This window comes from Cucurbita pepo, chromosome 3, assembly GCF_057944985.1.
Source record: "Cucurbita pepo subsp. pepo isolate OVF chromosome 3, ASM5794498v1, whole genome shotgun sequence".
Classification (NCBI taxonomy): Eukaryota; Viridiplantae; Streptophyta; class Magnoliopsida; order Cucurbitales; family Cucurbitaceae; genus Cucurbita; species Cucurbita pepo.
Genome location: NC_141800.1, coordinates 2,246,721 through 2,274,575, shown reverse-complemented (window position 1 = coordinate 2,274,575; position 27,855 = coordinate 2,246,721). Strand labels below are relative to the sequence as shown.

The 27,855-nt window shown below is 35.8% G+C and overlaps 4 protein-coding genes and 2 long non-coding RNA genes across 10 annotated transcripts; 4 read left to right on the top strand and 2 right to left on the bottom strand.

The window, feature by feature from the left end:
- The first annotated feature begins 359 nt into the window (after window positions 1–359).
- LOC111790091 (serine carboxypeptidase-like 45) lies at window positions 360–5,655 on the top strand. Its single transcript, XM_023670893.2, has 10 exons — window positions 360–645; window positions 1,366–1,473; window positions 1,996–2,091; window positions 2,169–2,261; window positions 2,342–2,415; window positions 3,530–3,859; window positions 3,961–4,091; window positions 4,186–4,278; window positions 4,473–4,590; window positions 5,268–5,655. Exons 1-10 carry the CDS (start codon window positions 375–377, stop codon window positions 5,412–5,414), a joined length of 1,461 nt encoding a protein of 486 aa, XP_023526661.2. The 5' UTR covers window positions 360–374; the 3' UTR covers window positions 5,415–5,655.
- A 538-nt stretch (window positions 5,656–6,193) lies between these two features.
- LOC111786279 (uncharacterized) lies at window positions 6,194–17,424 on the bottom strand. Of its 2 annotated transcripts, XM_087122295.1 has the most exons (8): window positions 17,080–17,424; window positions 16,614–16,720; window positions 13,732–13,979; window positions 10,154–10,315; window positions 9,906–10,062; window positions 8,302–8,441; window positions 8,151–8,186; window positions 6,194–7,584 (listed from the first exon to the last, which is right to left on the bottom strand). In XM_087122295.1, exons 2-8 carry the CDS (start codon window positions 16,690–16,692, stop codon window positions 6,730–6,732), a joined length of 1,677 nt encoding a protein of 558 aa, XP_086978421.1. In that variant the 5' UTR covers window positions 16,693–16,720; window positions 17,080–17,424; the 3' UTR covers window positions 6,194–6,729. The 2 variants fall into 2 exon arrangements, with proteins under 2 accessions (XP_086978421.1, XP_086978422.1); XM_087122296.1 differs by lacking the exons at window positions 16,614–16,720; window positions 17,080–17,424 and adding an exon at window positions 10,448–10,552 and having other exon boundaries at window positions 13,732–13,870.
- Window positions 14,265–16,607, bottom strand: LOC147793053 (uncharacterized). The gene is made up of 2 exons (XR_015420316.1): window positions 16,089–16,607; window positions 14,265–15,992 (listed from the first exon to the last, which is right to left on the bottom strand). It is a non-coding gene; the product is annotated as an uncharacterized LOC147793053 (long non-coding RNA).
- Window positions 17,425–17,784: 360 nt separating the features above from the next.
- On the top strand, window positions 17,785–21,580 carry LOC111791188 (protein PLANT CADMIUM RESISTANCE 10). Of its 3 annotated transcripts, none has more exons than XM_023672437.2 (4): window positions 17,785–18,015; window positions 18,313–18,518; window positions 19,221–19,447; window positions 20,062–21,580. In XM_023672437.2, the coding sequence occupies exons 2-4, from the start codon at window positions 18,347–18,349 to the stop codon at window positions 20,230–20,232; spliced, it is 570 nt and encodes a 189-aa protein (XP_023528205.1). In that variant the 5' UTR covers window positions 17,785–18,015; window positions 18,313–18,346; the 3' UTR covers window positions 20,233–21,580. The 3 variants fall into 3 exon arrangements, with proteins under 3 accessions (XP_023528205.1, XP_023528204.1, XP_086978593.1); XM_023672436.2 differs by having other exon boundaries at window positions 18,295–18,518; XM_087122467.1 differs by lacking the exon at window positions 20,062–21,580 and adding an exon at window positions 19,779–20,053 and having other exon boundaries at window positions 18,295–18,518.
- Window positions 21,581–22,169: 589 nt separating this feature from the next.
- Window positions 22,170–25,093, top strand: LOC111791724 (putative disease resistance protein RGA1). 2 transcript variants are annotated; one of them, XM_087122466.1, is made up of 2 exons: window positions 22,170–24,276; window positions 24,361–25,093. In XM_087122466.1, the coding sequence occupies exons 1-2, from the start codon at window positions 22,559–22,561 to the stop codon at window positions 25,046–25,048; spliced, it is 2,406 nt and encodes an 801-aa protein (XP_086978592.1). In that variant the 5' UTR covers window positions 22,170–22,558; the 3' UTR covers window positions 25,049–25,093. The 2 variants fall into 2 exon arrangements, with proteins under 2 accessions (XP_086978592.1, XP_086978591.1); XM_087122465.1 differs by having other exon boundaries at window positions 22,170–25,093.
- A 310-nt stretch (window positions 25,094–25,403) lies between these two features.
- Window positions 25,404–27,732, top strand: LOC147793052 (uncharacterized). The gene is made up of 2 exons (XR_015420489.1): window positions 25,404–25,795; window positions 27,324–27,732. It is a non-coding gene; the product is annotated as an uncharacterized LOC147793052 (long non-coding RNA).
- The last annotated feature ends 123 nt before the right edge of the window (window positions 27,733–27,855 follow it).

Below are 27,855 nucleotides of genomic sequence, written 5' to 3'. Positions count from 1 at the left end.
TTAATTTTATAACTTATTTTACACGCTTAAAAATGGTTTTAAAAACGTTTCAAACGTAAATATTTAAGCATTAATACTACAAAATAACCCGTTTAACGGTTCGGCTTCATGTGTTATCTTTGTTCACTGATGATTCTTCTAATTAAAGTTTAAAATTTTAAAAATTGACTAGTTGAACTAAATACCAAACTAAGTAAATTCACGTTTTTACGGTGCTCGGGATCATAATTCAAACACACTAAAGAAACCCATCATTCCAAACTCCATCAACGACTCACCAATCCAATGCCCTTTCCATATTAAGCACCAATGGACCAACCATAAATAGCAATATAACGCTAGAGAATTAAGAAAGCAAAATAGGGCATAGAGAAATGTGGCGGTGCTCCGATCCCTTGATGGCGGTTGCTACGGTGGCCATAGCGTTCACCGTCGTCCTCAATCCGAGGTCGTTCGTCACAGCAACTCATTCAGAGAATCCCGATCGAATCACGTCGTTACCGAACCAGCCTACGACGGTGAATTTCCATCAGTATAGCGGCTACGTTACCGTAAACGAGAAGGAAGGGAGAGCTCTTTTTTATTACTTTGTTGAAGCAGAGACTAAGGCTGCTCACAAGCCACTTGTTCTTTGGTTCAATGGAGGTACTACCAAAAAAAAATATTAATTTAAAGCTTTTTAATAAATAATTTCCATATTAAAAAGGTAAAATATCGCGATAAATTCAATAATATTTATTTACTACTCGACCAGAATATAATTTTCATCACTGTCCCACAGAATTTTAATTGGAAAAAAAATATTAGTTTCAAAATTTTTTAATAAATAATTTCTCTTTTTAATATAATTTATATTAAAAAAGTAAAACTCGCGATAAATTCAATAATATTTATTTATTTACTACTGGACCAGAATATAATTTTCATCATTGTCCGACCGAACTCTAATTCAAAATATATATATATATATATATTAATTTCAAAGCTTTTTAATAAATAATTTCCCTAAAGGTAAAACATGGCGATAAATTCAATAATATTTATTTATTTATTACTGGACCAGAATATAATTTTCATCGCCGTTCGAAAGAACTCTAATTCAAAAAATATATATATATTAATTTCAAACTTTTTAATAAATAATTTCCCTTTTTAATATAATTTATATTAAAAAGTTAAAATTTCACGATAAATTCAATAATATTTATTTATTTATTATTGGACCAGAGTATAATTTTCATCACTGTCCCACAGAACTCTGATTCGTATATTACACGAACATCTCGCGATCAAATCGAAAAATACAATAAATTATTTATTTATTTATTTATTATTATTATTATTTAATTTGTGCATTGAAATTAGATACATTGGCGGGATGTTCATCACTTGGAGGTGGAGCTTTGATAGAGCATGGGCCATTTAAAGTTAATGGTGAATCTTTAATTAAAAATCATTATAGTTGGAATACAGGTCACCTCCCACTTCCCTTCTTTTCTTATTTTAAATATTATATTTTTTTGTTAATAAATTAATTTAATTATTAGAATATTTATCCTTTTGAAAGGTCATAGGTTCAAATATTCATGCTCAATTTTTTCAAGCATGTTACCTCAAACAGACGAATTAGGATTTTTGTTTAAGTATCTATGTAAAGTTTTATATGCTCGTTTTCTTCAAAATTCAAGTTAAAATCATTGAATAAACGACTTATTTATAATTTTCAGATTAAATTTTCGATTTTAAACCTATATGTATAGTAGTAAAAGCTCGTTTCTTAAAAATTCGAGTCGTCATTTATATATTAAAATAATACTAAATAGTAAAACTTTGGATATATCTTTCTAATTTATCTTTAAAATTTAAAATATACTGAATTTATAAAATAAGAAGTATTTTTAAAATTTATGATAAAAAAATTAGGAAATATAATTTTGAAAAATAAAAAAGGCATTTAAAATTGAAAATTGGAGTTATTTATTTTTATGTCGACAGAAGCAAATATGTTATACGTAGAGTCGCCGGCGGGAGTTGGGTTCTCCTACTCTAACAATACGGTTTTCTACTCCAACATAACCGACGTCGTTTCAGGTTGGTGATATTTTCATTTTTTTTTAATTTAAAATGTTTATTATTAATTAATTATAAATTAAAATTGTTTATGAAAGCGGAAGATAATCTCGTGTTTCTACAACGGTGGTTCGAGAAGTTTCCTCAATACAAGAGAAGAGATTTGTATATTGCTGGAGAGGCTTACGCTGGTATTTTTAAACAGAATTTAATTTATTATTTTATTTTAATTATTAATTATTTATTATATTTATTTTATTTTTTATAACAGGAGGACACTATGTGCCATTACTTGCACAGCGAATCCATAATTCAAATTTAAAGATCAAACTCAAGGGGATAGCAGTGAGTTTTTATTTTTAATATTTTTAATATTTTGTTTTAGCTTTTGTATTTTAAATAAATATATATTATAAATTATTTGGTTTTTGTAATATCTCAATTTCACAAAAATATCATTAAAATATTGATGTCGAAGATTTTTTTTTTTTTTTTTTTTTTTTTTTTTTTAAATTTATTCAACCAACAAATTTAATATAAATTAATAAGTAAATATTTGCTAGTAGATATTGTCTGCTTTAGTCAATTATAGATCACCATAAGATTTGTTTGTTAGAGAGAGATCTCCACAGCTTACAAAAAAAATGTGGGTCAAGGCGAACATAGGCTTAAACAGTTACAAATGGTATCAGAGCTAGGTTACCAGGCAGTGTGCTAGTAAGGACGTTGTTAATCCTCCCCTCGAACAAAGTACACTATATAAGCCTCCCCTTAATCGAGGCTCGACTCCTTTCTCTAGAACCCTTGAACAAAGTACACCTTTTGTTCGTCACTTTTGACTACACCTTCGAGGCCCACAATGATATGATATTGTCCACTTTGAGCTTAAGCTCTCGTGGGTTTGCTTCGGGCTTCCCAAAAGTCCTCATAACAATCGAGATGGTATTCCTTATTTATAAACCCATAATCTCCCACTAAATTATCCAATGTGTGACTCACTCTCAATAATCCTCAACAGACGCTAGCCACTAAGGGAGTGGATTGTGAGATCCCACGTTGATTGGAGAGGAGAACTAAATATTTCTTATAAGGGTATGAAAATCTGTCGTAACAAATTAATTTTTTAAAATTTTAGCCCAAGCTTGAAAAAAATGTCAAAATAAAAGTCAAAATAAACCATATTTAGTAGGGGTAGACTTAACCGTTAATTATTTATTATTATTAATTTTTAAATATAAATATAAATTTTATTAATTTTTAAATTTTTAATCGTGTCCGGTACATTCGTTAATTTTAAGAAAATATGAAATTGTCGGATTAAATTTATAATTTAAAAAGTTTAAGAATTAAAAAAATAGAAATTTAAATTTATTATATAAAAATAAATAAATAAATAAACAAGTGTGGATTAACTGAAAGAAATGGAAGATTTGGGTTGACGGTTGTTGTTGAGTTGCAGATCGGAAATCCTCTTCTGGACATCCGAGTAGACGCGAATGCCCTAGACCAGTACTGGTGGTCTCACGGCCTCATCTCCGACGCTGCCTTCCACCTTCTCAATTCCGTCTGCAATGCATCTCGTCTCGTCACCGAAGGAATCACCAGTTCCCTCTCTCCCCATTGCATCTTCGTCGCCACTAACGTTTCCAAAGAGCTCTCTCCTGCTATCGACTACTTCGATGTTGCCGCCGGCGACGCTTGTCCCTCCGTCAACGCCTCCGAGTTCGCCGATCTCGATCGCAACGATCCTCTGCGGTTCACTCTGTTCCGCGACTTCTTACATGTTCAGGTGAGTTGATTCTTCTCGCGATTTAGGGCTTTTTTTTTTTTTTTTTTTTTTTCTCTGGCTGTGTGATCTGGAATTTTTGTTCTGTTCGATGTTTTGTGTAGAGTACACGGGAAGATCGAGATCCGTGTGTGGGAGAATTTGTAGCGAAGTATTTGAATCGAAAGGATGTGCAGAAAGCTCTTCATGCGAAGGTCGTTGGATTTTCGGAATGGAGACGCTGCCGATTGAGGAAGTAAGGCTGCGATAAACCTTTTTTCTTTCTTTTGTCTAGATTTTCTTCTGAGATAATTGAGTTTGATTTTTTATCTTGATTTTTGTTTCGTTAGAGAGTGGAAATATGATCTGAGGAACAGATTGGTGCCAACGATCGATATCGTTGGCGCGCTCGTGAAGTCCAAAATTCGAGTACTAGTCTATAGGTACGCTAAATTCTACTTGCTCTATATACCTTCTTCAAATTCTCATTTTTGATTTCTTTACCAAAATCTTCCAATGTGAATAATCGCAACATTTCTAAAAATGTAACCGTAAATTTGTATTAAATAATTTCAATCGTAACATTTGATCCATAATACTAATTAGGCACGAACATATTTTTACTGAAATGTGGCAGTGGAGATCAAGATTCAGCTTTACCATTTACTGGGACTCGGACATTGGTGGATTCACTAGCCAAGTCATTGGATCTGTACCCAACTGAGCGTTACAGAGCCTGGTTTGCTGATAAAAAGGTGACTCACTTTTTCACTCATCCCAACAAATGCTCATCCAAAATTCTAACATTTTCTCATTTTGCCTTTTTCATTGTCTCGTCTATGTTATTTTTCTCTTTTCCTAACAACCCATTCTGTGTTCTTAATCAAATTAAATTAACAAAAAGTGTCCGGTAACCATATATGTATATACTTTAGCTTTGAAAATTTCTTTGAATCCTATAAACTGTTTTTTTATGAGAAGCAAACTTGCATACATATTGGTTAAGTAGTAGGTCCTATTGATTCTTTATAATGTTCATTTACTTTGGATTTAATATAATATATAAGTGATTCTTGGACTATTTGTTTAATTAGTTACTGGACATAAAGTTATAATTCATTAGTGTATGCAAGTACAATCTGTTCTTCTTTTCTGAAATAGAAATTTTAGAACAAATGACATTAAATTTGGTGATTTTGTTTGATGAATTAACAAATCACGTCGTGTTATAATTTACTAATGTATGCAAGTATGATCTGTTTTCTTATCTGAAACAGAAATTTAAAAGCAAGTGACATTAAATTTGTGTTATAATAAAAGCATGTCGTGTTATAATTCACTAGTGTATGCAAGTATGTTGTGTTCTTCTTTTCTGAAATAGAAATTTTAGATCAAATAACATTAAATGTGGTGATTTTGTTTGATGAATTAGGTTGGGGGCTGGACTCAAGTCTATGGGAAGTTCTTATCCTTTGCCATTGTGAGAGGTGCATCTCAAAGAACAGCACAAACTCAGCCCAAGAGATCTCTACTACTTTTCAAGTCGTTTTTGGCTGGAAAACCGCTGCCGGAAGCCTGATCAGGTATTTAGAAGGAAAGAAAAAATAAATAAAATGAATGAAATGAATAGAAAACTGTCTTTTTTATGCTTCTTTTAGGGTGTGGGATCTGTCATCCCCACCTCCAATTACTCAGAAAAGCTTGGACAATTGAAGCTCTAATAAATTAACAATGGCTGTAAACAGAGATCATCTATACATGACTTCTGCTGTGTAACTTTTTTTCCCTTAAGTTATTTTGTATCAATGGTGATTTCAAGATATTATTAGCTTGAAGGAGACCTGGTCGAAAGTTTCACAGTTTTTCAAAATTTAAGGTTTGTTAAAAGTTAAAATCCAATTTTTTTTTTTTTTTTTTTTTTTCCATTTTCAAAAACATTTCAAAATCAATTCAAGATTTAATTTTGCATATTTAAATGCAATTTTTATAGAGTCAAAATTACCTTTATAAAAGACATGTTTCGAAATAATTTTAAACTTGATAAAAACAGTTTTAGAGATCGATGTTGACGATTGAAGTAATAATAATAAGAGTCGCTTTAGATTTAATGACTTAAATGGCCAACAAATCGTTACGTTATAGGCTAGATGCCCAACACAACAAGTAATTTTGACCATTTCAAAATCGTTACGATCGAGCGTAAAACATTTTGGGCATCATTATCTCAACCCAAATGTCTTATTCAACACAAATAAAAGAAGGGAAAGATGAAGCAACAGAGGAGGCAAGAAGAGAGAGGAATAGTTTATTTTAAATAAGAGTGAGTTGTCTACTGAATAATAAGAAAACAGAGCAACAGATTACAAAACTATGGCACTGCTGTGTTAAACAACTTGTAATTTTCATGGCCTCACCAAGTTATATTACAGACCAATATCATCCCTGTTATTGCTATCCAAATAAGTCTATTTCCCTACTCTATCCAGCCAGATATAAAGCCAAAGCGTCTTCAAAGCTGAATCTCTAACATGTCAACTAAAAATCTTCTAAGCAGTACTACAGTACTCTAACCAGCTTCCAAACATAGGGGGACAAGAGCTGCTTACCTTGCCACAGTAAAATTTTCGAGGTAACCGAGACTCCACCGAGCTTTCCAATTTTTGATAGCATTACATTAGAAAAGCCTAATGTATGCCATCAGCATGGACCAACCTCAGCTGCAACATGCTCTTTTAGATTGTTTGCAGGAGAAGACATACTAAAACTTCTACAGACCAAAAAGAAATCTACTAATTTACATGATAATACAAATTCTGAAATGAACTCTCATTTGACACATTAAAGCTATTAACCCTTGAGTGAAGATTTGGCCCAAGTAAATTCTACCTGGTAACTTACTGCCTTGGTACGGGTGGCGGCGTCGACTGCTGGCCTTGCCCATAAAAACCTATACCTGGTGGCCGATAAAATCCTGCTGAAGTAGGCAGTGACAGCTGAGGCTGCTGCTGCTGCTGCTGAGGCGGCTGAGACATTGGCCTGCTCAAACCCATTGCAATATGAGGAGGCAAAGGAGGTGGAGGTGGTAGAGAATATGCTCCAAAACTATACGGTGATACCCCCATTAATCCACCAGACTGCGCATATTGATTCACTGGTGGAGTTGAGGACAAAGATGGTGGTGCTGGTGGAGGTGGTGGAGCAAATGAAGCTTGACACGGGTTCGCCTGGGATACAGGTTGCCCGTTTGCTGATTGTGCAAGAGGCACACTTGTCAATTGTTGTTGTTGCATAGGTGTAATGAATGATGCGCCAATACCATCTGAACCGCTGACATCGGATATAGGCATTGGCTTCTCAAGTTTCTGTCGTTTCTCAGAGGGGAATATGGACAATGAAGCAAACCCAGATGATTTTAGGCTACCATTCATGGAAGCAGCTTCTTCTGCAACAAGGGATGAAAGAACAGAGGTAAGCATCTGTGCCGAAGATGTAGAAGCAGCCAACTTCGCAGCAACAGCAGCAGCAGCTGCTCTCTTCGTTTCATCTTCACTGGTTTTAGGACCAGCAAAAGAAGCCATAGCCTGGACAGGAGAAGCGATTGCGTTCTGTTGGACAGAAGGTAACTTAGTATCAATCACATGGGTTGTTTCTGTCGGTACATTAATGGTAGTAGCTGAAGGACCAGGAACTGGAGTCGAAGTAGATCTCTTCCGAACATTACTTGCTAGCTCAATTTGAGATCGAGCAATCTGCAGAGTCATAAGCAATAATTTCCAATATACATAAGCAAACTGAAATTAGAAAATGCCGAACTCTAAAGCTAATTGTTTTACGTTCCCCAAAATACGTGATATATTTCATATTAGATCTCTGTCCATGTGAATGGTAGAAAACATTCAACAAGTTGACAGAGATGGATACAGTCAAACTTACATCAAGCTTAAAAAGACCCCTAAAATAAAATGTGTCCACATAACTATACACTTCAACAAGTTCATTCAGTTTGATCTTTCTCCTATACGTACTTGCTACAGTAAAATTCTTATTGTGATCACTTGCTCAAGGGTGTCTATGTCCACCACCACCTTGTGTCTACAATGAAAGAATTATATTAATCTGGTACTCTGATTTAAATGTTTCAAGGCGTACAAAAGTTAAACGTTTTGACATCCAAATGTCTTGAACCATCTTTCAATGTTCCAAGGTATTAAGGACATATCAACCCACCTTCAAACTAACTTTAGGCCAACAGGTGATCCCAAACCTAGACTCTTGCTACTTCAGAAAAGAAAATATAAAGACAGGTTTATCTTACCTGCAACTGATTGCGAACTAGTTCCAGCTTTGATTCCTGTAATTTTTTCCCAGAGAAATCAACTTCACAGAGTAAGTATCTCAAAAATATCGAGGAAGCTTGCAATCAGGATAAATAATTGGAGGAAATAAAAAAGATGAAGGAAAGTTACTTGGTCCAGAAGCGCTTCTACAAGCAAGGAAACCAAAGAAGCCCTAGTTGCCTCAACACTTTCGAGTTGCCTAATACATCGTTGAATTACATTTTCCTGCTCTTGAAGGTCGTCAAGCAATGCAGACCTTGGTTGAGTTCCTATTTTGGAAGGAAAGTACAGGGAGTGTTTCTCTTATAATACGTTTCAAGGAATAAGGACTCACGACACAAGCATAAAAATATAGCAGTAGGAATTCTATATGCCAGAAAAAAATAAGCCCGAGAATATAATGACCACTGCATTACAATCTATAGAGAGAAGTGCATTAGTTGTTTAAAAATAAGATACGTATGAAATAAAATTAGGGTTTCGAAGCAATAAAAATATGGGAAGATGTCCCGTTCATTTGGTCGATGTTCCAACACTCAATTTGGATTGGAGATTTCTCTCATTCATTCTCAGCATGCTCACTAAGGCTACAAAGGTTGAATCTTTGCATCCTTCCATGAAGATTCAGCCACCTGATGGTAAGTGACTCCACTATAAAGCATCTCCTTTAAGTGGCTGTGTCCTTTACAAATTCGTTCAGCTGGGGAAGAATTTAGATATGAAGGCCTTGTGTGAAGAGTCCAGATGGCTGAATTCACTGAAAAATACCAGAGGAGTCATGATTCCAAACTAGAAAGTCAGGAGTCAGGAGTCCTTTACACAATAATGAATGTGGTGGAGGATTTCAATCTGCTAGAACTGGGGAGCTATAATGTTATTAGGGGCATGAGAAGGCAGAGATCTTTTTAAAACAAGAAATATAATTTTTTATCGAACATATGAAAAGAGACGGATGTTTCAAAGATATGAACTCCAAGAAGAGTGAAAGAAAGTAAGGAACAAAACTATAAAACATAAATGAACCAACCAACAAAGAAGTAGCGAGCTAACAAACAACAAAGTCCGTCAAAGACCCTGTATTGACAAACAGAAGATGGGGCGAGCTGACGGACAGTGAAGGACGTAAGATGACAAATGATGGCCTACACAGGAGACATGACGCAAACAGCCTGATTGCAGGTCAAAATGTTGCAGGTAATGAGTCGAAAGGACAGGTCGTGGTAAGGTGGTATGAAGCAGTATACCTACCTAGGCATGGCTCTTAAATCTGTACCCTCGAGTTACCTAGCGCCTATGATGCATCTTAAAACAGTGATATCAAGTACATAGATCTATGTACAGCACAAATTCTCAATTTAGTTTGATCTGATATCCTATACAGCGAAGTCCAACACTACCAATCACGTTACAAGGCAAAAAGTAAAAAAATAAAAATAAATAACAAAGAAAAGCCCATCACCAAAATATTCAATTCCCATGAATAAAGAGATTTTTTTAACCATAGATAACTTCTCAATGATATAATGAAAAAGTATAAATTGAACCTATCATAAATATTTTTAATAGCACACTCTTTATAAGCTAAAATACTTGATTATTTTGTTCTATCGAAAGTCTATAGAGCATGACTAGCACCTTTTACAAAAGACCACCTTTATAATGCAAAGCTTGGCTTACTTGACAACATCTTGAACTAAAATTGCATGAGATGACTAAAGTAGATGAGGTCATACCTTGAGCTAAGGAAGCATTCAAGTCTTCCTCAATTTGATTCAGATGATGAGTAGCAGAACTACAGTCGTTCAGAGCAGCATCCTCATTCAGATGTTCATCAAGTACAGATTGAAATGCAGTAAGAATCCTCTCTGGAACACCTCCAACAGCCAGTTTCTAGAGTAAACCAATAAAGATATAGGGGTCATAACACAAGAAATAAAATGGAAACTGCAATATTCCGCTGCTACCACAGCCAAGCTCTTACAATTCTCACAGAGTGGGCATCCCTCTTCACTATTTTTTTAGGATTTGAACTCTTGCCATTGCTGCTGGGTAATGGAGTTGGAGGTGGATATTTACCAAGCATTTCATCCTTAAGATTCTGACCCCGAGAACCAAAAACCTTCCTTTCTTCCCAAATGTTGACCTTAACAAACCAACTCCCATGAAGGGAAACAAGGCATAAAAAAATGAGTGAGACAAATGAAATCCCAACTAAAGAAATAACACCAAAGGTACTGTCAGAAGAAAAAATGGGAAGGGAGGAGCTGCATCTTACTATTACAATGTAAATCAACATTACAGGGCTTGCGGATTTCAAGCAGCAAATAAAAACAAAAAATGCACGAGAGGATAATTTAGAAGGAAATGTCGATCAATCAATCTGTAACCAAAAAAAAAAAAAAAAGATAACCTTTCATTTGCTTTATCAAACTATAACACGCTTTCTCATAAAATATTGAAACGTGTAACACGTCAAACTCTCAGCAACATGCAACCAGTATTTAACAAAGCAAATTGAAATGACGCTGTCATGTCATGCACGGCACTAACATTTGTAGAGAGACAAATTTTCTGGAATAAGAAACATACTTTTCATTGATAAATAAAAAAGAACACAAGAATTCAAGCATACAAACTCCAATAGGGAGTGATAGAAGATTTTTTTGAAAAAAAAAAAAAAAAACAGCCATCCGAATAGGGAAAAATGCTCTTCAAACCCAAGGCACCGACCACTGATTCCTGAACAACCAAGAACAAAACTCAAAATCTCTGCAAGAATTAGCGTAAAACAAGATCCAGACGGAAAAGTTACCTCCAAACACCACCAACGTGAAAGAAGAGAAACATGAGAATCCATGAAGATCCTCGATGGCTAACACAAACTCTTAGGCTTAATTTCATAGAGAGTGATGCTTAATTTCATAGAGGCGACACAAACGATCACCTTCTCTAATTGTTCAACTTTTCTTTTTCATTTTTTTAAAATTTTGTTGGCAATATATTTCCTCTATAATAAATATGTCTCAAACCATGAGACCCCTATCTTTTTACCTTTTAAGTATCTTTTCTTTTTCTCGACATTATTTGAGTTAATTTCTTTTTAATCAGGAATTATTTTGTTAATATTTTAACATTTTAAAAATCAAGTATTTTCTTATCTGTAATAATATTTTATTTATTATTTTATTAAGTGTGCCTTCCTCCAATCAGGTGTGTTTTTTTGTCACCTCTCGCCTTGAGGCAATTAAAAAGTTTATCACCTAGGAGTGCACCTTGTACTTTGAAAACACTGCTCAAATCCAATCCATGACCTGCCACATGAACTTGACTTTCCTGAGAATTTTCACCTTTCACAGGGAGGAAAAGACAAACCATTAGAAGGGGATGGGCTTACCATACAGTTATAGAAGGAACTATAAGAAAAGTCTTTAAGACAAAGATCTCTTTCCCCACGAATAAAGAAAACTTAAATAAATGGGGAAACAAACAGCAAATGAGTCTACCCTCCAATCATTTATTCTCTCAAAAGTCGATATTCCTCACATCACCCAATTTACAAAGGTAGGGGAGCTTAGGAGAAACATCTTTCCAAGAGTTTCTGGAAGTACCTTTAACCTTGCCCAAGGTCCACTTAAACGAGTGAGTACCATGCTTGCGTTGACTTCGTGCCATAAGGTGTTAGATTCATGATGGAAACACAACCATTAAGCCTACAAGACCTTGTTTTGTGCCCATAAATTACCTATGCCTGATGCCCCAAGGTCCACAACTTCTTCACCACCTTCCACCAGACATGATGGGAACCTTTCCCCTCATCAACTTCTTCCCGTAAAAATATACCTATAAGCTTCTCCAATGTCTTATTACAAGGCCTCTAAATAGGGACATAAAGTAGACCAGAATATTACTCGAGACTGACTATACAAAGGTGAACCAATCACCTTCCGAAAGAAAACTTGGCAGGCTTCTTTCAACTCTTTCATGCTACTAGGTCCCAAAACAAAAGACATCTAGGATTATGGCCAAGAGAGGACCAAAATAGGAAGAAGGAAAGTCTCCCAACTCATGCTTCACTAAAGCAGCCTACCCACTCAACTTGATAAGGTCACAATTTAGACCTAAAATCTAACACTTGCTTCTATTAATCTTCAAACAAGAGATAATCTCACAGAACGTTAAAACTACCCTGCCTCAACCCGGGAAGGAATGGGATCTCTTCAAATGTTTTAATTATCAAAGAATATAGACAACAATTGGATAATGTTCTAGCTGAAGCTTCTTGTCTAAAATAGGAAAAAGAATCCTCCAGCTGCCATGTGGACAGAAATCTACACAACCTAAATCAAATATGATTCTCCCTGACACAAGATTAGACTAGCTAAGTTCAAGAGCTTGCGAATGTATGTATATCTGAACTAAAATTAGCTTATGAATTCAAAATAAGGGATCTCTTATGGATCTTGTAAATATAAAATCCTCCCAAAGACTTACTAAGATATCACATACCTACTGAAATTTCCAATATCAACTAGTGTATAGTATCATCACTAGGGCTGATTAGGATGATACAAACCTACTAAATTATCCACTATCAACAAGTGTCACATGATCAATTTACTTGGAACATCTACTGGTATAAGAAAGAGAATTGGAAATCAAATCTTGTGTCAATCAACTTCAAGTGACAAATTTTTCTTTGGTCTTACATAAACAAGAATATAAGATATGAAATAAAAAGAATGCCGGAGGCTTACCATCTCAAATTTTCTCTAAAATACTTACGACAACGATAGAATTAATAAAACCATAACCAATAAATTATAAGCTTTTTGAACGACAAGTTTTTGTATGAAACCTCAGCTCATTTTCCTTTCCTCTCTCACTAATAGCTATATTTGTCATAAGATCAAATCAAGAAAATTCATCTATCCCTTACAAGATTCATAGTTCCTAAATTCCTTATTTATTGTAAAAGAACAATTATCATTATAATTGGTTAAAAATAAAATAAGAATAAAAAAAAACTAAACTAAACTTAGGTCTAGGAATGGGAGGACAAAAGGGGAAGGAAAAAGGCCCACATATTACGCTTCAAACTGAAGTATTAGACCCACATATCTAGAATTTACTGGATCATTCCTAACTAATATACAAGCTTTAAGAATTACATCAATGGTGCACCCACAGTACTCACAAAACACCATAATCAAAAGACTGCTTAAGTAGAAATGAGAGTTTTATTACCAATGCCAGTCTATGAGAAGCCTTACTAGAAATGTGATACAAACTTGTCGAGCTGGATGAATTGAATCCATCCTCCTTTTTCCGTTTTTCTTCTTCACCTTTTCCTCTTTTATTTTATTTATTATTATTAATATTATTTTTTTTTTTTGAAGAAGTAAAGGAGGAGAAGAATTTAAAAGTCAGATACCCACGATGCAAAATTTTATACTTTTGAGCAACATATTCCCAGAGTCAACTAGCATGCCAGATATAAAAAGCCAAAAAGATTTAATGCCACCATTTTTTTTCTACACAATTATAAAGAGGAGGACATACAAGTCTAGCAGCTGCTTTCTTTCCATTTTCATCGCCTTGATCGTAGACATACTTGAGAGCACCAGGAAGAACTTTCCAGAATTCATTCACAAATTCACTTCCCTTGCGCCTGCTGTTTTGCAAAATGTCATTTGCCAAATACAGAAATGAAACACGCTGCTCTTGCTGAGATGAGTTGAATAATTTATCCCAAGTTTCAACAATCTGCTTGGCCCTTTTCCGGTGGGAAATGCACCATCTTGATAAAGCTAATTCGATATCAACGATAAACAAATTCATAACAATTGCACCCAATTAACAGAAATTACTTAAGTATAAAACATTCTCCCAAGAGCATACAGTATAAGAACCGCTCCTCATTTAGTATGTGCCCAACAAAAATAAAATATAAAAAAAAGTCTTCAAAGAGGGCTCCATCTAAACACAAGAACTATCCCATCCGAAATGTCTTTTAACCCAGTAAATTTATTGCCAAAAAAAGAAAAGGAATAAAAGGCAACAACTACTCAATCCGAAGTTGCCAGACAAGCCAATGAAAATGAGCGACCATAAGAGGCATAAATCATCGAGTGTATTTAGAAGTCATGCAATGCAAAAAATAAAAAAAAATAAAAAAAATAATCTCAAACACAAAATCATCAGCCTATCTAGGCTTAAAAAACGAAGTCCCCCCTTCTCCTTCGCCTCCTCCTATCATGAAGAACTTTATCTGCAATGAGAATAAATACTATAAATTGCCTTTTCTTCATGGGGAACTCTGATTGCGAAAGATTGTTTTATAAAAAGATCCCTGATATTGTAGCTCAAACCTTTATAACTATATATGGTGTAGCCTAAGAGATAAAAGGAGAGTTTTCTCCCAAAATTAAACCAAGTATCTTTACTACAATCAAGTAATAGAATAAAACAGAGGGAGATTCTCAATTTATAAAGAATTGACACAAAAAGATGGTAAAAAGGGATTAACCAAAAAATTACCCAAGATTAACATAATCCTACAACATCAGGTTTTATATTTTATGATTTATTTTGGATCTTATGCCTCACCCCAAACAAAAGTAAAGTAAGGAAAAAGAATAAACTCACCCTGTGGTGTTGTTATCAAAGAGTTAGCCAGCTTGCAATTTTCTCTTTGGCCAATGCAACCACTCACAGTTAGCCCTATTTTGGAATAACCACCGCTTGATCCTTTTTTGTTATTTCTTGTAAATTGATTGAACTTCTTAGGTATCTTTTTTGTTATCTAATCAATTCCTCCTACGAATTGGGAACCCTACTGGGAAAAGAGAAAATTTAGTATAGATACATGACAAAACTGTTTTGGCCGACATAATTCTGCCTCTTCTTGACAAAGTAAAGTTTTTCCTACGATCCAAATTTCTATCAATTTTATCCACAACTGGCAGCCAAAAAGAAGACTTTTTTTGGATTACCACCAAGGGACATCCCCAGATACTCAAATGGCCAAACGCCAGCAGCATAAACCCACTCTAGCGCCAAGAGACATTACGAGAGATTAATCTTCAAATTGGACATCACCTCAAATCCAAGTACCACATTCTTCAAGTTATTAAGCATAGAATAGTCAAGGGTAGAGAAAAGCAACGTGTCGTCAGGACAGACAGGAAAGAAGCAAGCGGATGGCCTTGCCTTAACTCCCTAGTAGCACAAATATGACCGCTCAGTCGACCATTAATCAATAAAGAGAAAAGGTACTGGTAACACAAGCTTTAATCCAACCAATCCAACAAGTTCCAATGCCTTTTTGCTTTAGCGCCTCAAGTAGACAATCTCAATCAACCATATTGTAAGTCATCTCAAAATCAATTTTGAAGACCCACTCATCCTTCTTGTTAATGAAAAAATCATCAAGTAATTCATTGGCAACCAAAATTGGGTCGAGAATTTTCCAACATGCAATCAAGGCCAATAGGCTACCATTAATAGTTTCATGGAGAACCTTCTTAAGTCTCTTAGCTAAGACTTTAGCTATAAGCTTATATAGAATGGTGATCAAATTTATTGGTCTGAAATCAACAACTTTGGTAACACGAGCTTTATTTGGTAACATGAGTTTTATTGGAAACATGGCACATATAGGTTTCATTGATACAACTGTTCCGAATGTTGCTTTCAGAAAGTCATGGAACACCCTACGCACCTCATCTTTAATGATGTTCCATACCTTGTAAAAGGTAAATTGGACCTAAGTCGTGGGTGTTATCGCCGGCTTTCTTGAGGTTAGGAGCCCATGCCAAATCCTGATCCACGTCATTAAAGCAATAAAGAAACCTAAAATGTAAGTTGGAACCAACTCTGGACAACAATGCTGACTTGTTAAGGTTTTACTAAGCTACCTTCCAAGGTCCTGAGTTCAAGCCCTCAAGTTGATAACAGCTTGAAACCCCTTGCCTCTTGAAGCTAACCTTGAGGCCTCCAAGCCTCCCAAGGATCAGAGGGGACAGACCTTGAGCAAGGAGTGGGACCTCAATACCTAGATTAAAATAAATTAAATTTAATAAAAATTTCAAGTTTTAATAGAAAATCACAACACTCGTAGCATATCCAGTTTCTTCCAATACCGTAAGTGGCACAACGTGAATTCGTACATTCATAACTAGTAAATGACAAAAGTCGCTACTTTGTTTCTCCTTTCTTTTCTTTTCTTTTTGCTTTTGACGTCCATGACTATAAACACACACAAACACACACACACACACACACGCAAAAAAAAAAAAAAACAAAGGGTTCAAGAATATACAAAAGGGAAAAAATCTCCGAACAAAAACTGTGAAGGACAGCAGTATGATAGAGAGGGCAACGAAATATTTTCAAACAAAGAAAATGAAATAAATAAAAGATAACGATTAGAGAAAGGATACACTCAATGCTCTGCTGAGAATTGTTGAGCTTGGATAACTTCTCACCCAATACCTGCGCTTCAAAAACCTCGTTGTTCATCCCGTAACGACACTTTTGTTACATTACCCTGAACAAAAAGTTCAAAAAAAAAAAAAAAAAAAAATTTACTTGCAGTTCATTGAAGCCATATAAGCTCTAAAAATACTAAGCACCCAAATTGAAAACAAAAACCAAATTTTAGTGAAGCTGCGTGCCCAATGTTAGTAGGCATAACTATCATTCTCAACACAAAAAAAAAAAAAAAAAAAAAAAAAAAAAAAAAAAAAAAATTCTGCCCAGTTCGAATTTATGGAATAAAATACTAGGGTTCCACATCCCAATCAGTTATTCCTCGTCGCAATGTAAGAGGTGGATCTAGATTTTCATCAAAAAAAAAAAAAAAAAAAAAAAAAAAAAAAAAAAAAACCTATTTGAAATTTCGAATACCTGGCATGTATTGAATTATGAACTCCACTCTCAACGATTGTCTTCCCCCGATAAAACCTCAGGGAGTACAAATTTCAAGAATGAAGAAGATTGCTGATAGTCGCAGATTCTCCTCGGTCCTTGTGTTCCTTCGCAACGAGTAGAGGATGAACAGATAAGAAAAAGAATCGAAAAGTAAACGAACGAGAGAGAAGAACGAAATTGAAACCAATGAGTGGGTGAAGTTGGGGGGTTTTCCAAGGTCGACAGGGGAATCCCTAATTCACCACCAAAGAGATGGTTCAGAAGAGCGGTGATAAGTGGAGGGAGCTGAAAAATAAAAACTGGTTCGCAGAGTCAAAATATCGAGAAAAAATGTTGACAAAAAAATATAAATAAATAAATAAATAAAAACTCTAAATTTTAGGGTTTGGGCTATTTTTATTTTCGTTTAAAAAAAAATCTATATTTTTATTTCTTTTTTTTTATAAAAAAAAATGATTTTAGGTCCAAAAATTAAGCCCATTAAAATTGGGCCTCAAGCCCAATAAGATCCAAAATTGCGATGAAAAGCCCAAAATATTGAAGTAACTTTGGGCCCATGAACAAGCCCATAATAGTTATTATTATTATTATTATTATTATTATTATTTTGAGTTAAAGGATATTATAAAAGGTTTGAAATGGTAGTAATATTATTATTTTTAGATAAATTATAGAATTTAAAGGAATTTTTATTAATTTTAATCCAAGAAAAATGTGGAAAACAATTCTGATCGTCGTCGATTTAGCTACGAATCTATAAGGATTCGAAGCTGCTCACTCCGGCGACATAATAACATCCCGAATTCATCTCCGATCCCATCCGCATTCCTTCCGATTATTCTTTACCGCGCCTTTCCGGTGAACGAGACGATCAAACACTCGGTATAAATTCACCTCCTACTTGATCCACAGGTTCGTACTCGTTTGGATTCGTTGCTGCAAATTTTATTTTCACTCATTTGAATCTTGTTAGCTACTTTTTTGTTTTCTTTCTTTCTTTCTTTTCCCATTATGGTTGAAATTTTGCTACATGAAGTTTCACGTTCTGATTTGAATTGAACATTCATCGAATGAGATGAAATGTGCAAAATGAATTAGGGGATCAAAGTTTAAAAACTATGTGAAAATCAGGGGAGGGTGAAGTGTAGGGTTTGCGAATTGCATTTTGACGAATTTTAATAAAGCTTACAGGTTGAATTCGTTTGAAAGAGATTGGTAGGAATACGTTGAGTATCAGCGCAAGATGGATGGCCATAGGAGTTATGTCCCTCCTGCATATGTTCCAATAGGGCAGTCTGTTTCAGAAGCGGAGATTATTTCCAAAGATGAGGGCCACCCGATACCTAATGAACTCAAGGATGAATTGTCACAATGGTCGTCTGGAATCTGTGCATGCTGCGATGATTTGCAGAGCTGTACGCTACTTTCTGCCTTCTGAACTTGATTTATGCGAAGGAAAATTATGAAGGTGCATCTTGAGTATGGAAAGGAAATGTACCATTACTTTGCATGTGTTCTTATATCCAAATTTAAATATTTGAATCCTAGGCCAGTGGATGTTTCCATTAGGGAACCTGTCATATCCTGTATTGAAATATAAGCATGCACTGTCATTTATTTGTTGAGTGTTCATAGATCTTTGTTAGACACTTTGTTGTTGTGAACCAACTACTTCTGTCAAGCGGAACCTCTGAATTTTGTACAATGATTGGGATTAGCGCTTGAAGAACTTTGAATTTAGTTTAAGGGGTGGGTTTGGTTATTAAATCCTTAAGACTGCCTACCTTGGGGCTTACGTATTTTGCTTGTTCTCTAACTATTACATGTTGCTTGATCAGTTTGAATCCTTGGTTTCTATCATTGAAGAGTGTATAAAGATTCAGAGATTATAGGCGTGAAGTATTTGAATCAAACAGGACACTTGATCTTGCGCACCTTTAGTTTGTCAGAAACCAAGAAGCATTTAGATGATATGAAGTGAACTTTTTTGTGTGTGGAATGATTAGGTTGAATATTAATTTTTGACAGTAGTATGATTTGAGTATAAGAGCATTGCATTTTTGGTCCATCTCTAGTATGTTACGTGGGGAGCTCATTGCAACGTTTTGTGGGTGCAGGTTTTATTGGCCTTTGCTGTCCATGCTTTCTGTTTGGGAAGAATGCAGCGCTTCTGGGTTCTCAAACAATGTTCGGGTCGTGCGCCACTCATTTCATTTTGTGGGCTCTTATGAATGCAGTCTGCTGCTTATCGACTGATGGAGCTTTGTGGAATGTAGCCGGATGCTTTCTTGCATGCTATGCTTGTGGCTACCGCAAAGCCCTACGGTCCAAGTACAATTTGCCAGTATAATATCATACTCTGATCACTTTTTCATTGTTTATTTCCATCATGCGTCAACTTATAAGTTATTTACAGTTATACTTACTATATCATATATTGATCATTTCTCCTTCTCTTGATATATACTTTGCCTAAATGTCGAAACATTAAGTAGCTTATTTGTAGGTTCGTCGCTGGACAAGGCAGGGAACTGGCTCTAATGCCTTTATCCCTGCCATATAATGTAACCCAGCTCGCTAAGAATCTGTTTCTTCTTAAGCTTAATCGATGAGTTAACTCACCGATTGTTACGTTTCCATGATCCCCATCTTTTAATTTCTGAAATGTGATGTAGGAAGCACCTTGTGTGGACTTTTTCTGCCATTGCTGTGCTATCTGTCAAGAATATCATGCTTTGATCATTTCTCCTTCTCCTGATACATTCCTTGCCTAAGTAATTTCGAAACATTAAGTAGCTCATTTGTAGGTTCGTCGCCAGACAAGGCAGGGAACTGGCTCTAATGCCTTTATCTCTGCCACATAATGTAACCCAGCTCGCTAAAATTCTGTTTCTTCTTATGCTTAGTCGACGAGTAAACTTACCGACCATGACCCGCATCTTAATTTCTGTGATGTAGGAAGCACCTTGTGGAGACTTCTTGACCCACTTTTTCTGCCATTGCTGTGCTATATGTCAAGAATATAGGGAGATTCGTGAAAGAGCTGGTGGATCCAGTTCCCGTGAATTGAATCTGGCTGTCGTTACTCCGCCAACAACTCAAACAATGGAATCTAATCCTCAAAAATAGTTGCTTCACTGCTGGAGCTACCGAGAAATTCTGGTAATTTATTACATTGCTTGCTTAGCACAGAGTTCTTCTTTCTCTCTTCCATTCTTATGGGATTTTTCAGAGTTACTACTCTCACCCTTCTATTATTATTGAAAATTTTCCCTTCTGTTGTCTTGTTTAATATCTGTTCCTAACAGTGATTGATTGATAAATTTATGTATTTTTTCAATTTTTATTTAATTATGTTGATTTTACTGTTTGTTTGATGTTGCACACAGAAAAAAAGAGTCATAATTCATAAACATCGTTTGATGTTCATTTCAAATTTTTTGGATTTGATCGAAAATGTAAGAGAAACATTATGAATGTTAAAAATCTTTGTGGATAAATACGAACATTTCACATTGTTTGAATGATCTAAAAACATTACTTGAATGATTTAAGATTTTAGTCAGTCGCTCCTCCATCTATGATTGATGATTGTCGATGCTATTTGTTTTGGTTTGGATTGAGAGGGCTCACATTCGTAGGTGTACTAGAGTATCATTGGAGATTACAAGATTTGTCTTATCAGTTTCCATCCATCATTTTAATGAAAAATGCCCTCAAAGAATATTTTTAACCACTTCTAAATTCGAGTTAAGACGAAGAAGAAAAAAAAAAAAGAAAAAAAAAGTTGCCCTGAAAGGAAAGAAAAAACAAAAAACAGTGGGCACAAGAGATGATCACACTAAGCCCCCGCCGCCGCCCCACTGATGGTTACTATTAAGGCGCATTTGCGTGTTGTGTTCGATGCCCAAAAGGGCGACACATTGTCGGCTCCTTGGCAATCTGCGCGCTCAACAAATGCCAGACGCCCCAAACCCACAAACTCCCAATACTCTCTATAAATACCAATATCAACAACAAACTTCCCCTTCAGCCTTCTTCCCTTATTCCCTCATGGCCTCTCCATCCATGCTTTACCTCCGCTTCTGCTTTCTCATCTTCTTAATAAGCAGCAGCAGCAGCATCAGCCTTGCGGCTGTGCAGCAGCCCAATGGCGGCGGTGGTGGCGGCGGTGGGGGAGGCTCAGGAAGCGGATCGAGCAGTGGTTCGGGCTCGGCTTCTGGGTCTGGGTCGGGGTCTGGGAGTGGTAGCGGGTCTGGTTCCAGCAGAGTGTCTCCCCAGGCAATTGGCTTGAACCACAGGAAGGCCTTTCACTGAATCAGAATCTATATATATAAATAATCATCATCAATCCTTTGATGGTGCAGTTCATAGTATTATATGTCCACAATAAAGACTCTTATGAGAGAGTTCGAGTGCATGCAGTGTAATTACGACCCTGTAGTATATAATAATGCTTCTATCACTCATAAGTTCATATCAGCTCGCAATTCATAAGTTATCCACGAAATTTATTAATGGCTTTGTGGCTACAACCTAAACACAACCAATCGTTCAAATATCACAAAATAGTCAGAAAATTCATCTAAATTTTGAATCTTGTCAAATAATTTGGAGTAAATCTAATCGAGATAAACAAAACAATCAAAAACAGGATTTGGTTAGCCTTAAAATGATTGGAAATCATGATAATCAAAGTCTAAGCATAGGATTTTGGGTGCTCATATTAATTCTTTTCAATAAAGAAGGTCTAGTTCTACCAAATAACTCTGAAGTAAGAGGGGAAATTGTAAGAACCTGTAAAGGAATAGCTTAAAGAATACCAAGACCCCTCCTATACAGTTCTTTAATATAAAGGGAAAGAATATACATTTCCCCAAGAGTTTAGTTTGGAATTACATCTAAGAAAGAAGGGGATCATTCCAGATAGGTTAGAACACAGCAAGAATAGAATTCTCTGTTCATTTGAAGAAATGAGGGCTCCACTTGTTTAGAATAAAAAGCAAACAGTTGCAAAACTCCTTAAATACATAATCCTAAAGAGAAGTATTGTACCCGGCGAGAGTTGAGTGCTCCTATTCTATTCTTCAGGATGCACGGGAAGAATATACATTTCCCTAAGAGTTAAGTTTTGAAGCTGTTTTGCTTCATGAAAATGCAACGAATCCACGGATTAGGTGCATATATCAACGATCTCCATTTATAGAAATTTATCCCGGATTCGAAAGCAAATCTCCCCTCTTACTCAACCATGAGCCCTGAGTAGTTTATCGGGCAAATTGAGTTGTCATGACGATACCCTGATTTTCTTAATGGAAGATCAGAAAAGACCAATCTTCATCACGAGACTAATCAGATCTGCTGTAGACACCCGAGAGAGACAAGGCAGGCAGACTCAAAGAGTAAGAGGGCAACCCAATAAATCGCAAGGAGGAACAACATTTTCCATAAGAATATGGCTAATTTCATCTACAACCACGCTGAAACTATCTTGAGTAGGCTAAAAAATTGCTCAACCTTCCAAACAATGGAGTATACCATGTTGAGCCTTAAATCAATTCTTTTTGATGCTGAAGAGAAGCAAGAACAAGAACAGAATCATGATCTACGTAAGTGGCTTAAGGAGCTTCAAAACACCTTTTACCAAATTGAGGACACCATGGATGAATTCAAATGGGATTTTGAACAAGAGGGCACTGGAAAAAAGGTACAAGCCCCTTTCTCGTGCTCTGATCCAATTTCTGCACATAAATTTATACGGTTTCGTAAAATGATGAGACTACGCAATCATTTGGATACACTAGCAGCCAGAATGTATGAATTTCATCTCACTGAAAAGCACCCAGATTCCATAGGAAGAATGAAGACAGCACACTCCTTCCTTAGCACTACTGAAGTTTCAGTAAGACATATGAAACCAAGTTGGCAATTGCAGTACACCTTAACTGATGCTCCAATGGCTTATGATGGCCGTCGGTATGCTGAACTTCTGACAACTTTCAAATCTATTCATGGGTTCTTCCTCATAGTTGGGGAAGCAGGTATAGGTAAGAGCACACTTGCCAAATTCCTTTACAATCATCAAGAAGTAGTTGAACAGTATCTTTCAAGATTCTGGGTTTGTGTGAAAGAAGGTTTTGATACACAGAGATTGATCGAAGAGGTATATAGTGTTGTAGCCTGTAAAGAAATTTGTAATGACTTGACTAAGAAACAATTGCATTTAAAGGTTCAACAACTTCTGAAGGGTACATCTTTTTTGCTCGTCATTCAAGACCTTTCGACCACAAACTTAGACGATTCAAACACATTGATGAAACTATTGGGCATGGGAAACGAGAACAGCAAAATCTTAGTGACCACTCAAAGTGAGGAGACTGCAGATGCTCTAGGAGTAAGATTAGTCTATGCGTCTGAGAAACAATCGACGCAGAATTCGGACGATAAGAATCAGAAAGTTCCAACAGTCTTCAAACTGGAGAGTCTGTATAAGAATCAGGATTTTCCAACAGGCTTCAAACTGGAGAGGCTGTCAGAGGATAAATCATCTAAGTTATTCAAAAGATATGCCTTCAGAGATAGACAAGAAGTAAACAATGAAGAATTCACTGGAATAGAAGACCAAATTCTGCAGAAATGCAAGGGAGTTCCATTGGCAATAAAGTGTATGGGAAGCTTGCTATCTTCAAAAACTAGAATAGCTGAGTGGAAGAATATCAAGGACAAGTTGTGGGCACAAAAGGAAGAGAATGACGGTATTTTACATATACTCAGATTATGCTATAATCAAATGCCCTCACACCTGAAGCCCTGTTTTCTTCATTGTGCTCAATTACGAGACCGCATATTATCTTCAAATGGCGTGATTCAGTTATGGATGGCACATGGGCTCCTCCATTCACCTGAAGAGAATCACGCATCTATGAAAAATATAGGTGAGAAGTATTTCATGGAGCTATGGTCAAGATGTTTCGTTCATGAAATTGAAGAACATGGCCTCGGCTACTGGTTTAAACTGCACCCTCTTATCCAAAAACTTGCACAGGTACTCGCACAAGAACGATCTGAGGGCTTAGTAGGTACCAAACCAGTCACTGAAATAAAATCCCTAGCCTTCCATGTAAGAGATATGGTGCCACCTAATGCATTCCTACCTGGAATGTGCATTCTGAAGTACAAAAGCTTAAGAGTGTTACATTTAGGCAATGCAAACATAGAGGAAATTCCAAATGCTATAGGAACACTTACAAGCCTGAGATACCTCGACTTGCATGGAAATAAGAACATCAAGCGGCTGCCGAATTCAATCTGCAATCTACAAAGTTTGCAAACCTTGATTCTTGAATCTTGTTCCGAACTTAAAGAATTGCCAACTGATATAAGGAATTTGATCAGCCTGAAATACTTGTGGATAACAACAAAAGAGCTTCGTTTGCACAAAAACGGAGTTGGAACCATGACTTCTCTGCAATTTCTCGCCATTGGAGGGTGCAAAGACCTACAAATTCTATTCGAACGGCCAGAGTGCCTTGCAGACCTCGAAACCCTAATGATTTACAATTGCGATAATTTGATGTCGTTGCCAAATGAGATGATATATCTAAAATCACTACAGAATTTGGTTATCTGGGGCTGCAAGCAACTAACACTCACCTTAGAGAACGCCAAATTTAGGCTTCAGAGATTCACAATCAGAGAGCTTCCAAAAGTGAAGAAATTACCCGAATGGCTTGACGGATCGGTCCAAACTTTGAGAAACCTGCAGATCATCAATTGCCCCGTAACCATGAATGTAGAGAGGTTACAAGCGTTTGAAGGTGTTGAAACGGCCAAAATTTTAGGATCTGTAAAAGTCAGAGAGACGCCGCCCGGCTATGGCTTCCAATATAAGAATACGGTTATACGTGTTCCCAGGGGGATTGACAGTAAAAAAGAATATTACTAATCATTTTATTGAACATTCATAATAATAATAATAATAATAATTATTATTATTATTATTTTTGTCCCCTCTTGGAAAGCTTCACTTTTCATCAAAAATAAAAAATTAAAATTAAATTAATAAATCCATTTCTAATTATAATTTAGTTATTGGTTCAAAAACTAACCAACTCTCTATATATGATATTGTCCACTTTGACCGTAAGCTCTCATATTAGTAGAGAGTATATTTTTTATTATAAACTCATGATCATCACCTAAATTAACAGATGTGGGCACTTTCATTCAATACCCATAACAGTTTGCTTATCATTTTACATGAATCAATCCTACCGATTTTATATGATATTACTAAAGTAAAAATAATAATAATGAGTTGTTAAGAATCATTGAGTTGAACAAAGAAAGGGTTAAAATAACTTGGATTTCAACAAATTGATTGCTATCAATTTTAAATTGATTTGGGTAGTATCAAGATCGAATCGATCATGATATTTTTAGTATGTTTTAACTTGTTTTTGCTGATTTTCGATTATGATTTCCATGAAGTACCTCTACTCCGTTGAAATCGAATCGAAAATCAGACAAAAACGAGTTAAAACAAACGAGAAATATCATAATCGATTGGATTGGATTGGATTGAGCTCTCAATTTCATCGCTCTCGTTCTTTAATTCTGAATGTTCGATCCTGATTTCGGAAGCTCTCGAGTTCTTCTTCTTCTTCTTCTTCTGAAAAATCGATCATTTCAGGTTCGTTTTTCTTTCCTGTTTCATTCATCGCTTCCTTTGTGTGTGTTCCTTCTGTAATTAAAAAAATGAAGTTAGTAGAAAACGACAATGGCGATTCTCGTTGTTTCTTTTTAAGGTTAGGGATTATTGATCTTATAGCTACAGAAAAAAACTCAGATCATTGCATTCTGCAAGGTTTTATAGGTTTTTGTAAGCTCGAAACCTGTTTTCATATATAATAATCTGCCGAACTCGACTCCAAGTTTTCATTCAACCGATCCTTCCTTCCTTCTTGCTGCATTCTGTTCATCTTTGTTTTTTTCCACTTTCGTTAATCAATTTGCAGTTCGCCCTAGTTTTCACGCATTGTTGCCTCTACTCATCAGTTTATCTGGGCGAATTTATGCTCCTTCGCATTTGTTCTTTCCCTTAGTGATTTGTGTGCTAATTAGGGCTGGTTTCTGAACTTGTTTTTGCTAGATTCTCAGCTTGGGAGCAATTTTTTCACTAGATTCTGAATCTGTGAACATAATTTGACTCTTTTGAATTGATTACTTTGGTTTTTAATGGATGTACATTGTAATTATTGTCAGTGTTTTAAGTTTTAAGAGCTTTAAAATGATGGTTGATAATTTTGGTGGATTTTAGGTACCCCTTAATGGTTGTTATTAAAGTTTATATAGCATTGGTGTCTTGAGACAATTATGATATGCTTTCAACTTGGCGTAATTGAACTTATGAATTTGGATTTTACAGTTCATAGTAGCATTTTCAGGAGATGAATCATAGATGAACCTCTCCAAACCGATTCATGTTGTCGGTGGACTATTTTAACCTTGATGAAGTTTAAGAACCACGGCGTGGTTTTAAGAGCGAAAAATTATCCTTAAAAGACGAAAAGTGTGAGATCGCACATCGGTTGGGGAGGAGAACTAAGCATTATTTTTAAGGGTGTGGAAATCTTTCCCTAGCAAACGCGTTTTAAAAACATTGAGGGGAAACTCGAAAGGGAAAGCCTAAAGAGGATAATATCTGCTAGCGGTGGGCTTTGATTGTTACAAATGGTATTAGAGTTAGACACCGGGCGATTGGGCTTGGGCTTGAGCTGTTACAAAAAGAAAGATTAATTATGCCTTATTTAGACTAAGCGTTTATGGAGTTCGATCTCAAAACCAATTAGCAATGAGAGGAGTAACCCGTGTATCTTATAAACACTGCAAGGTGTCCTCATCTTTTCAAGGTGGAATCCTCATCACACTTGTATCAATACTGTAAATTCTTATCGATCGGGTTATCTTTTTGTTCCCTTGAGGGAAAGCCTAAAGAGGACAATATCTACTAGCGGGGGGCTTGGGCCATTACACCAGTGTAATGACTTATCTCAATTCCCAGCCAAATGCTTGCTTAAGGGATACTATTTTTGGATTTCATACTTGCATACTTACATTGATATTCTTTAGAACAAAGTGCATTCCATTGATTACCTTATCATTAAAGTTGGACAACATAATATTTGAGATATCAATGATCAAATTTGTTCTTTCTCCAGCTGCAACTGAGATCTGACATGGGTAGAGAAAGAACAAGAGGGCAGAAGTGCACGCCCAACCTCAAGAACCAAAAGAAGCTTGAGAAATGCAAAAGGGCTCGTAGCCTCGGCTCGTGATGCTGCCGAGAAGCAGGCTGTTGAGCTTGGAGAAGACGTATCTCCAGCTTCTACTCTGTTTATCCAGCAAGAAGGAGAAGAAGAAAGCCCTCTTCATTAACAGGTTTGCTAACTGTCTCATCAACCTCCTTAGTGTTCTCTATGGCCCTCCTTCCTTAGGGTTAGTACTATTTGCATATTGAACCTGCTTTTACATGCTTTCAGCGACACCAAATTCACATTACTACTAGGGTGAACTAACAATTTGAAGAAGATAGTATTCATATTTGTATCTTTTTTTTTTATATGAACTCACAGAACATAAGGACAGGGTAAATTAGAAAATTTATAAAAGTGAAGGAACTTATAGAAGAAAAACTCGTACTCGAAGGATTGTGAAAATTGATTTTTACTCTGTTCAAGACCAAAGGTTCTC